At 37.9% G+C, this 12,318-nt stretch overlaps 1 protein-coding gene across 1 annotated transcript; it reads left to right on the forward strand.

Annotated features, from left to right (window-relative positions):
* The first annotated feature begins 6,891 nt into the window (after positions 1 to 6,891).
* On the forward strand, positions 6,892 to 7,827 carry LOC121401182 (olfactory receptor 1-like). The gene has a single exon (XM_041585514.1). The coding sequence runs from the start codon at positions 6,892 to 6,894 to the stop codon at positions 7,825 to 7,827; it is 936 nt and encodes a 311-aa protein (XP_041441448.1).
* The last annotated feature ends 4,491 nt before the right edge of the window (positions 7,828 to 12,318 follow it).

Consider the following 12,318-nt stretch of genomic DNA (forward strand, 5'->3'; position numbering starts at 1 on the left):
CCTTATGTTCAAGCAAGAATGCTAAATGCATTGGAATTGAGCCCATCTTTCTCAGGGGTGCAGAGATCCATTAACAAGTCATTAACAAGAGTCAACTTTTTTTTGTGTTTTTTATTACACATCAGATGCTAAAGTAGTGCACTCAGTAATGTTTAGTAAGTATATTTCCCCAGTAATTTCCACAATAATCTCCTAATTCATTAGTTTATACCCATTTCTTGTTGCTAATTTTCAGATCCACAATAAGATGCATATGTTCTGCTTATGGGGAGAGTTTTCGGGGCTAATATTCAGGAAAAGAAGGCACTCAATTTACTGGAATTGCAACAAAAATGATTACCTTTTTAGATAGATAGACAGATAGATAGATTTTTTTAGTTATTTAGCTTTTTATTCAGCAGTAGGGATGGGCATTTTTTTCGCCTTGTTTCGCCACGGAAATGACGCCCATAGACTTGTATGGCGACATGCGACAAAAAAAGACGCACGTCAAAAAAATTTTGACGCCCATAGACTTTAATGGGTGTCTGCGACATTTCGACGGCGGCAAATTTGTGGCGAAACTAAACAGGTCAAATTCGCCCATCCCCAATCAGCAGCTCTCCTGGTTGCAATTTCAGCAATCTGGTTGCTAGGCCAGAATAGTAAGATGGGTAATAAAAAGAAGCAATAGCAGAACATTGTAGCCTTACAGAGCATTTGTTTATAGATGGGGTCAGTGAGGGTCCTATCGACTCCTATCGGAGAAGTCTGGACCAAGGAGGAAGCTTAGGGGTTAAGTCCAAGTTCAGGGTATCCAAAGGGGTCAGGCGTAAGCGTAGTAAAGTTCAGGCAAGAGTTCAATATGCAGGCAGCAAGGATCAGAATCAGGGTCTAGCACAGGGTCAGGAATCCAGGAAACAACAATTTAGGAAACCCAGGAACACAAGTCAGCAATTCCTATAATCGGGCATTGAACCCATGACCTGGAAGTCCTTTTTTTTCCGCACGTGACATCATCGAAACGTTGTAAAGTCGCTGTTGACAGCCCACCTGGGTGGACGCCGCCATCTTGGACTCGATGCTGCCGGAGATGTGCTGCCATCGGGTGCTCCTGACAGTGACCCCATTTGAAAGTTGGAAAAAGTCAAAAGAAGGCAAATAAATCAACACTATAAAAATGAAGGCCAGTTGAAAAGTTGTCTAAAAAAGGTAATCACTTTTGTTGCAATCCCAGTTAATTGAGTGCCTGCTTTTCCTGATTTTTCTCCTATCATAGTTCAACATTGCATTAACAATGAATGTGTTTCACATAGGGTTTTTTTTTATCAAAATCCGAATTTATTTCATTATTTTCTGAAATATACTCCAAGCAAATCCACACGGGTTATTTCCCCCTTATTTATCAATACCTTTCCAGTTCGGGGGTTGGGAAATCGTATGAAAATTCGAATCGTACAAATTTTGCGGCCTATTTTTTCGAATTTTTGCTTGAAACCAACAAAATCTTCAGATTATTGCACGAAATCCAGCACAGATCAGGATATTTTAGGGACTTCTCGAATTGACTTATATAAAACCTCGGCAGGTCTGAGATGCCGTATTTTTGGATTTGAAGTTTTTCCATCCTCGGGGTATATCCCAAAAAAATATGAGTTTTTTTTTCATTAAAAATTTGGATTTTATAGTAAAAAAACTCGATTGTCTGCTGATGTTCCACTTATGTCCTAGTTATCCTCCCAGTTATGTCCCAGTTATCCTCTCAAAAGTATGGAAATCTTCTGCATTTGAATGCAGTGGTTCTGGGTTCAGGCAAGGTAGAACGCTGATGGTAATTCTAAGTGTTTATCCACAGGCCAAAAATCAGCCATATATGGCATTAGCCTAAAGAAAATATTTAATCAATATTAGGTCACATACTGATATAAACAATCTGTTAATTTAGACAAATAGTCTGCAGCATTGTTTATGTGTAAATTAACGAACAAACTTCACAAGCAGTATTCCACATGCAAATTCCGTGGAATTGAAATTTTCATACAGCTCAGCGTTTTTGAAGATGTCAGATAAGTAGTAGTTTGGCCCTTGATTTCCTGTTTGTACCCTTATTGGTTCTGATTGTTGTACTTACATTGTAGATTATCATGACAGTATCGACAACCATGTATCCCAAATTACACATTTGTCTCTTACTAGTTGGTTTGGAGACTTTTGGGGTTCCTATATACAGATTATTCTCCATATTACTGCTTTCATCTGTCTGATGGTACTTATTTTTATTTCATACTCTGAGTTTTAATCATTAGAGTCCTAATTTGAATGACCATATCCTGCCATAAATCAAATAATCCCAAATTCTACTCTTCTTCTTCAAATGCTGGGTTGGCTTGGCCTCTCCTAGAATTTGTTAAAATCTGCATATGGCATAGTTGGATTTACTAGCCTGGCCCCCCGAGGCCGCCAGGTCCTAGCGCTCGCCCAGTTTGGCACACCGCCCCCCCCCGCAAGCGACGAGCCAGCGTTCAAGCGACGATCTAGTTCACTGAGGAGCTGCAGCTCCCCTTTTGCCTCTTGGTATGCGGCTGGGCGGCATGCCACCCCTGAAATTTTGCCACCTTAGGCCTGGGCCTTTGTATCCGTCAAATCCGGGCCTGCAGACAGACAGAACCAAAGGATCAATACTTACCTTCTCCAGGCATCCCTTGCGAGATTATGGGGCTGATTCTCAAAAATCAAGTTGGCGTTTCCTTTTCAAATTTGACAAAACGAGGATGCGATAAATATGCGCGAGTATTTTCTGAAACCTCAAATAGTCACCAGAAAAATCTCAGCAAGTTAGCGAGGTTTTGTAGAAGTTAAAGGAAATATCTAACAATGGGAATATTCTGTAACAACATATTTATTTATTTCCTAGTTTATTAAAACATTAGAGATTTTCAGCCTGATTAAAAATGAATAGAACAATGTGATCCCCACTCGCATGTAATTTTTTTACAATAAAAAACAAGAGTGGGCATATTTTGTCACATTTTTTTCCCTTAAATAAGTTAGCATTAATAAAAATTGCACGGGGTTTTGTCTGTTTTAGTGATGGGCGAATTTTGGCATTTCAGTGAAGGCAAATAAATTCGCAAATTTGCCTGCGTCAAATTGTTTTGATGCTGGCGATGTAATCAGCGTCAAAATTCACAAATTTTTCGCCTGTTTCGCAGATTTCCCACGAAATTCGTGAATTTTGTGGCAACGCCAAATGGGACAAATTTGCCAATCACTAGTCTGTTTTTTTTACAAGCATATTTGTTTTAGATTTTGACTCATGAATGTGCAATAGAGTAAAATATTCTGGCTTCAAAAAAGACCAAGGATGGTCTGAAACTTTGCCAAATGTTTGGGGTCAGAGTCCATGTCCTAATAAAGGCATTTTAAGAAAAGAAACTATTGACTGGTGCTGTCAATATCTAATATGTCAAGAGATGTATGTTCCAGCTCAGAAACTGTTATTGGTTACTCAACCCCAACAACACTTTGTAATCCTGAGTAACTTGTTTTAGCCCTGACCTGCCTTCACTTGTGACCTTTAGCTCGATTATCTTGGTCTGTGTGATTGAGGCTTCCCTTTCCTTCAGCTACTGTTATATTGTGTATCCTTCTGCAGTTCAGCTTTACTTGCTTTATTAGTCCTATTTTTGAGGTAATAAAATGTCTACTTTATCAAGAATATCTTCTACTTTGCTGCTACTACATTCCAGTCTCAATTTAGCTGGAGCAATAACTTTTATGATGTGACCAGTGTATCACCAACCAAAGTGAACATCAAATAGAGTAGGTAACATACTGTTTGTGTTACCAATTCAGGGACTCTTTTCTAGATGTAAATATTATAAGGAAAGTCTTCATGCACTTGGGGGTGCCAAACGTAAGGCACTCCTAAGTGATTGAATTGACTTACCTGAAACCCCCGCTGCTCCTCTTAGCAGAAAACTACACCGGCCCGGGGTTATTCCAGCGAGTACCAAAGAGAGATCCTCTTCCGTCTTCGGGGCAAATTCACTAAACGCCGAAGCGCCTAACGCTAGCGTCAATTCGCTAGCGTTGGGCATTTTCGTTACTTCGCAAATTCACTAATGAACGCTGGCGTAAATTCGCTAGTGTTACTTCGCACCCTTACGCCTGGCGAATTTGCGCAACGGACATTACTACGCAAATTCACTAACGCGCATTGTACTGAACGCTACCTTTTACGCTAGACTTCCTTCGCCACCTCAGACCAGGCGAAGCGCAATAGAGTAGATAGGGATTGCTTCAAAAAAAGTTCACATTTTTTCTAAGTTCCAAAAAACGCTGGCGTGTTTTCTATATTATGGGTGATAGGATGAAAAAGATCAAAAAATTTTTTGGGGCTCCCCTCCTTCCCCCCTACATTTCCTAACTCATGGCAACTTAACTATACAGTGGGCACATGTGTAGGGCAAAATAAAAATTTTATTTGATGTTTTTAAGGTTTCCCAGGCTTGTGTAGTGATGCTACATATTCCTCCATTGAAATTTGGCGCCGTATGCAAATTAACCATCGCTATCGTAACTTCGCTTCGCTTAGCGAATCAACGCTAGCTCAACTTCGCAACCTTACGCTACCCCTGAGCGCAACTTTGGATTTTAGTGAATTTGCGGAGCGCTGGCGAAACTACGCCTGCCGAAGTGTGGCGAAGTGCGGCGAAGTTACGCTTGGCGCAACTACGAATCTTAGTGAATTTGCCCCTTCATCTTTCTGCGTGCGGCTGCACATGCGCAGTAGAACAAAAAGCCGAACTTTAACAAAGTTTTTGAAGAAAGAAGATTGCTTCGTGGTGCTCGCTAGAAGAACCCCGGGCCGGTGCAGTTTAACATTTGTCACCCCCAAGTGCAAGACGACTTTCCTTCTCCTTTAAAGTTGTTGTGATGATGACAGGGACTGCTGGATTAAGGGTTCCTATGAAGAGAAGGTGATAAGGTTAAACTGTGATATTTTAATTGACCATACATTTGTTTTCCTGTAACAGCATTCATATTAGCAAATGAGCCCAGTGAGACTAATTCTCTATTTTACTTTTAGGCCTACTACATTTGTATGATTCCCTTCTGTAACAAAGTGTACCTGAGGGTAGTGGTTATTTACAGACTTCACTGAACTCTACTGGGATTAGATAATTTGTTGATGAGGTTCAGAAACCCTTTAAATGTTCCAGTTGGAACAGACTTTTCAAACCCAACAGCTTTCCATATAATGTTCAATATTTTACTGGAAGGTGCCTCTGTCAAAATGTTGTGTCATGTTAAGCTATAATGCATTAGACCTGCATTATATTCTCTCCTACACCTTAATAACATCTGCATCATTTGTACATCTGCAATAAGCTAAGACCTTGGTTGATGTGACTACTTGGAGCTTTCTATATTTTTTCCACAATTTATTCTAGATAAGTGTCTTCATATAATACAAAAAGTATGTTTTTTTGAGCATTTTTATTTATATTCTCGTATAAGCAAATACGTATAATATGACCAGTGAGAACCCATCAGAGAAAATATTTTCTACAATATTGGTTCTGTTGTGATTGCTTTGTGGCTGCAGAAGACCTGCATAAAGAATAATGGTCTAATGCAGCACGCAATGATATGGTCATGGATGTTATTCCTTGCAGCTGTCACATCAGGCAAGAAAATAATTTAGTGCACATAAGAGTTATTTCAGTTTTCTTTCAAAAGAAAATGCGGTAGTAATAGTCTATATATATATAAATATATATTAGTTATTTTTAGTTATTTATTGAGCAACACATGTTAGATATTGCTAAACTTGAGAATTTTAGCTATTTTTAGATATACAAATATCTTAATTTGTTTTTGTTATATTTAATGAAATCCATTTTTTAATTGAGCATGCTGGTGGCCACCACTTGTTATTACTGTTAAATAAAAGGATATAATTTACCGAAAGCCTCAGTTAAGTATACATTACTAACACTTATGGGTGAAAATGTACTATACATTTTTATTGAGACATAATGCTTTGTTTTTATTTTTGTTCTTGGCAGGAAGCCTTAGTATTTTGTGGCTCAATCATGTGTTGAGTGTGGGGATTTTTTAGTGATCTGCTGTGTCTTAAAAATTTATATATAAGTTCAGTTGATCTTAATTTACTCAAAAAGATTGCTATTAGTCATTTTTCATCTTTCTTTTACGTATTTATTTGTAATCATTTTTTTTCTTTGACAGAGAAAGTGGTTATAGTCTAATATTAATACCATTTCGACTCTACACTATATATTAATATGATACCTTTTAAATCACCAAACCCATGGTAATATTTACTATTTTTTACACTAAGAAAGTGAAATTCCATTGAGATAAAATAACAGACGTGAAGGCTGACTATTACCAGGATTCATATACTGCCTATGAGTAAGTGCCCCAACAGTCACGAAACGCCTTCACCTGTTTGTCCTAATAAATGGCTTAAACTTTTAATTACATTTTTGTTACTATTCTACAGAAAAACTCACAACTTTGTTTGTTGCTTGGTCCAGCACTGCCCTCTCCTAGTTGTGTATTATTGGGTCCCTATAGACCAGGGTCTAAAGCCAGACTTCTGATTCAAAACCAAAAAGTGGTTTTTAGTTATACTTTCTATATGGGTTTTCTTTCATTCACAGCAAAGTTTTTGGGTTTTCTTCCATTCACAGTAAAGATTTGCGACTCCTTCATCTGTAACACAATATTTTGAATTACTCAGTCCATCTTGACTCAATGTATAACATCAATTAGTTTCCAAGAAGTCCAACTAATGAATCCTAGTTACTCTGATCTGCAGTTTGATCTGCAAGGTTCCAGTATTTCCCCTTCTATCAGCAGAAGACAGAAAAGTTATTTGGCATGAATCGCACAACCAAGAATGATTTTCATCTCTTGGCTTTTTCATGCTCTGGGGAATTTCAACCTTTCCTTTTTATAGGACTTTTAATTATCTACCTAACGGCTGTGTTGGGAAACATGATGATTATTGTGCTTGTATGTCTGGTATCCCAGCTGCACACCCCCATGTACTTCTTCCTGTGCAACTTAGCAGTTCAGGACATTATCTTCATCTCTTCCTTTCTGCCAAAGCTGATGACAATCATAATTACAGGGGACAACAGCATTTCGTTTCCCAGCTGTATAACACAGATGTTCCTGTTCACATTCTGCATTAGTATAGATATTTTCTTATTGGCAACTATGGCTTATGATCGCTATGTGGCTATTTGTATTCCTCTACGTTACTACCTCATCATGAATCCAAGAGTGTGCGTCCTGCTGGTGACAATGGCATGGATTTTGTTTATACCTAATTCAGTGTGCTACACTTTTCTTTTATCGGGTTTATCATTTTGTAAGTCAAGAGAACTTGATCATATTTTTTGTGAGCTTAAAAAATTTCTGGAGATCTCATGCAGTGACACGTCACATATAAAACAAATGATGTCACTTGAAATACCTTTTGTGGCGATTCTTCCATTTTTACTGATCTTAACATCCTATGTGTATGTCATAACTACGATCATAAAATTTCGAACCTCAGCTGCTAGATTTAAGGCTTTTTCCAGCTGTTCCTCACATCTAACAGTTGTATTGCTTTTATTTGGCACCTCAATAGGGATTTACATTAAACCAGATTCAGAGAATTCTCAAGAACAAGAGAAATTTCTTTCTTTGCTTTATATTGGTGTTGTTCCAATGTTAAATCCAGTAGTGTACAGCCTGAGAAACAGGCAGGTTTGGACAGCTGCAAAGACATTACTTGAAAGATATGTACCAGGATCACCATTATAGTCTGATGTTTTACAACAGGGCACAGTTCTCTATGTTGTAGTTCACCACACTAAGGGGGTTATCTATTGAAGCTCGAATTTGTCTGGTCGGGTTTTTAAAGAGGAAAACTTGAATTTTTCAGGGAAAAAAACTAACATTTTTTGAAATTTATTCTACCCCAAAGCTGAATCCGGAAAAACTCCATCTCAAAACTGTCAAGGTCCTGAAGAAGTCAATGGCAGATGTCTCTTTTCCAATTTAAAGATATTGTGGTCTATAGTGGGTTTCATACGATAATCCAAGCAATTAGGAGATTCAGTTGATAACTTGAAAAGATCTAACTATTTGGGAGTCAAATCCAAAAATTCATAGGATTCATGTTTTTTTCACTATTTTATTGAAACTTTTCCTTAACCAAATTATTATTTAGTTTCAGTAAATAACCCCCTAAGGGTCAGATTCAATTTGATGCTTATCTCCTAAATTAAGTTCCAGATGCGGTTAGCTGTCACATGCGGAAATTACTGACCCAAAATACCCAGAAAGGTTTCTGCTTGCATAATTTAACTAAAAGGAACTGTTTTTTATTTCGGTATGATAAAGCTTACAGTATATTTCATTTTCGTGATAGTTACCCTCTTGATTAAACTCAGGTTTGGATTGGTATGGGTGGGTAATAACATACCCCTTAGGGTTAAAGGCACATCTTATGGCAACTTTAACTACTAATGTAATATCCAACCCATTGATAAGATTCTACATTGGCTGAAATATAGGAGAGGAAGAGCACCCAGCTGTGTAAAACCTTCTTTTAGTAGTAAATTTAAATGGATTCTTTTACGGGAAAACATGTTTTTTTTCAAAATGCGTCAGTTAATAGTGCTGCTTCAGCAGAATCCTGCACTGAATTCTGTTTTTCAAAAAAGCAAACATATTTATATTTAATTTTGTAGACATGTTAGTTTACAAGGTGCCCCCAGTCATGTGACTTGTGTTCTGATAAACTTTTGTCACTCTTTACTGCTTGGGGGGCGCCCCAAGTCCGCTTGGTCCTGACGCCCAGCACCTGCCCGCTTATCCCCCTCCGGTGCAGGGCTCATGCATGCCTGCACAGGAGCGATGGGGAACTGTGCTCCACGGGAGGCGGCTGGGCTTCATGGCGACACCTAATATTCTGCCAACCTAGGCCCAGGCCTTTGTGGCCTCACCACAAATCCGGGCCTGGCTGCACTTCAAATTGGTGTGATATCACCCTCTCCCATACCCCCAGCAGACCTTCAGCAGAACAATGGGAAGGTAACCAGATAACAGCTTCCTGACACAAGATAACAGTTCCCTGGTAGAGAACATCCACCAATAGTAAGAATCCAGGTCCCACTGCGACTCCTTCAGTTACATTGAGTAGGATAAACAACAACCTGTCTGAAAGAATTTGCATCATGAAGTGTTGGCTCTTTCTGAAAGCACTGGATCAGGAAAATGCATATGGTGCCTACAAACCAAAAGTACAACTAAAAAAAATATACTTGTTGGTTCAGGAATAAATGTTATATGGTAGAGTGAATTAAGTGTAGTGTAAACAGTGTAATTTGGGAAAGAAAACTACACCATAAATCACATGACAGTATGCTTAAAGCATATGTTCTTAAAAAGTAAAACCGGCAAAGTACTCCAGAGTATCAAGACCCAATAACTTGGATTCTGGTAGAGAGAAAAACTAGTTTTTTTTGGCGCACATAGACTTCAATGCATTTTGGCAAATTTCCCCCGTTTTGCAAATTTACAGCAAAGCAAAACGAGTCAGATTCGCCCATCATTATTCATCATTTTTCTTTCTATGTTTCCTGTCCAGGCTGCCTAATGCTTATCGCCTTGTTGGCTTTTTCAGAGGTGCAACTTCCTACGAGTCCTTCTTTCTTTTTAAACTGTCGAGAATTCCATAACTTTACCACCCTCACAGTGAGGAACCATTCAGTCTTTTGCAGTTAGAATGCTGAATATAAAAATCTGATTGGTTGTTATACTATAGAATTCTGAACTGTGGCAAGTGTTGCCTATGCTACTTCAAAAGCCTTCTACTAAGAGCTGACAGTGAACAGATTTGACTTGCTAACAACAATTTCTAACAATGGAGGTTTATAAGCAGAAAATATCTTAAACATTATTACACTCCTTTATTTATAACCATCTCTTACAGCATTAATGGGTGCACTGACTGGGGTAAGGGGGGTGTGCCAGAAGTTAGTAGAGTGAGCCATAGATCAATGCATCATATTTGGTTGGCTGTATTGAGAGCAATCATTTCTGCATGATTAACAGGCTACTCACATTGAGGTCAGTTTTAAAAAACAACTCCAGTTTCATTCTTTAATTTTTGGTTTTAGGCTTACTACTTTGTGAACAACAATGAAGTTTGCTGAATTTTAAGACATTAAGGGGCCCATTCACTAAGCTCGAGTGAAGGAATAGAGGGGAAAAAAAATCGATTTTAGAATGTTTTTTTGGCTACTTCGACCATCGAACTGGCTACTTCGACTACGACCTTTGAATTAGAATCGAACGAATCCATCGATTCTTCGATCGATGGATTAAAATCCTTCGAATCGTTCAATTCGAAGGTTTTAATCGTTCGATCGAACGATTATTCCTTTGATTGTTCGATCGAAGGAATTGTGCAAGATGATTTTAATTCGGCAGTCGAATATCGAGGGTTAATTAACCCTCGATATTCGACCCTTGATACATCTGCCCCCAAATCTGCCATTGGGAATTTATGCTTCTGTCACCATTCACCATGGGGGTTATTTATCAAAGTCAGAATTTATCTCAATATTTTCTGCTACAAACTCCGATCAAATCCGCTCTGTTTTTTTCGTTTATTTATCAGATATTTATCAGATTTTTGCCCGAAAACTTTTTGCACAAAACCCAGCGCACATCACAAAATCATTGGGACTTCTCCCACTGACTTATGTACAACCTCAACAGGTCTGAGATGCCGGATTTTCAGATTCCGACTTTTCCATCCTCTGTGTTTAATTAATTCCGAAAAATTCTTGATTTTTTAAAAGTCTGATATTATATAAAAAAAAACGATTTTTTTTTTTTTTTTTTGTGATTTTTGCATTCAGAGTTTATTGACTGTGTCAAAATAAAATGTAAAAAGCTATATTACTCCCTTCTGGAACAAAGAGTATCTGGGGTTAGTGGCTATTTACAGATTTCACTGAACTCTATTGGGATTAGATACTCTGTTAATGAGGATCAGAAAGCCTTTAAATGCTGTATTTTTTGAATGCAGGATCTCTTGCAGAAGCATAGGGAAACATCACGTTCTGCTTGCAGCTTACATATATACAGAGTTGGAGCAAACTTTATGGAGCCATTGGCAACATTACATATCCTATTCATCACTTTACTGGATGGAGCTCCTGCAACATATTGTATTATATTATAATTATATAATACATTAGACCTGCTTCATTTCCTCTATCTATTTCATTATTGAGGTAAGAATCTCGGTTAAAAACTATTTTGGGAATTATATATGGCCAATCAAATAGAGGGCCAGAGTTAAGAACCGAGACAAACCCCCTCAAACCGACACCTTAATAACCTCTCATTTACGTATCTGCCTCAAGCTAAAACCTTGATTGACATGACATATAGAGCTTTGCATATTTTTCACAATTAATTCTTGATTAGTGTCTCCAAAAATACGAAACAGTATGATTCTTATTGAGTATGTGCTTATTGGTTCATTTCAGTCAGCAGCCACCCAGAGAAATTATAATCTACAATATCGACTCTGTTTTTATTTCTTCACAGCTGGAGAAAACTTGCTTAAAGAATACTGGTATAACACAGCACATCAAGTTAATAAAACCTAGAAGAACTATGTTGTTAGCATTCTCATCCCTTGCAAGTGTCATGTCAGGCCCAGCTGAAAAAGAATAATTTTGGTTGTATACAGAGAAAGTTGTATTAGTCTGGTAAAGATATTATTTGGACCAATCCCTGAATCAAATTGCTCTACTGTATATTCATATAATACTTTAAAAAATATCCAACCCTTGGAAATATCTACTGTATCTGAACTGGAAGTATCAGGGAAGACTTTGTGTAGATTCCATAAGCAAATAAAGGTCTGTGAAGGCCAACTATCATCATCATCACCCTTGCCATGCTAATTTTCTGCATAGCCAAAATTCTCTAGCCAATTTTACCCACTTCTGTTTGTTCACCACAAATTCACCACATTCCTCTTGAAAAAGTGAACTTCCGATTTTTAGTAAATATAAGATGTTTTGTGAAAATACACCTGGCAAAGTCAGATGAACTTTGGTGAAGTTAGATGAAGAGAAAATTCACACATTCGTAAATGTGCCCACTTATGTGAAAGTGCTCAGTCCTAGGCAGGAGATGACCTGATAAATACGTCATAATCTGGAAAGACTGGATAGCTGCTACATTTTAAAGGGAAAACCCATAGGAGCTACATACTGTAGAGAT

Source organism: Xenopus laevis, chromosome 3L, assembly GCF_017654675.1.
Source record: "Xenopus laevis strain J_2021 chromosome 3L, Xenopus_laevis_v10.1, whole genome shotgun sequence".
Lineage (NCBI taxonomy): Eukaryota > Metazoa > Chordata > Amphibia > Anura > Pipidae > Xenopus > Xenopus laevis.

Excerpts from the sequence above, each read along its gene's own strand:
- LOC121401182 (XM_041585514.1), top strand. The coding sequence starts at position 6,892 with ATGAATCGCACAACCAAGAATGATTTTCATCTCTTGGCTTTTTCATGC.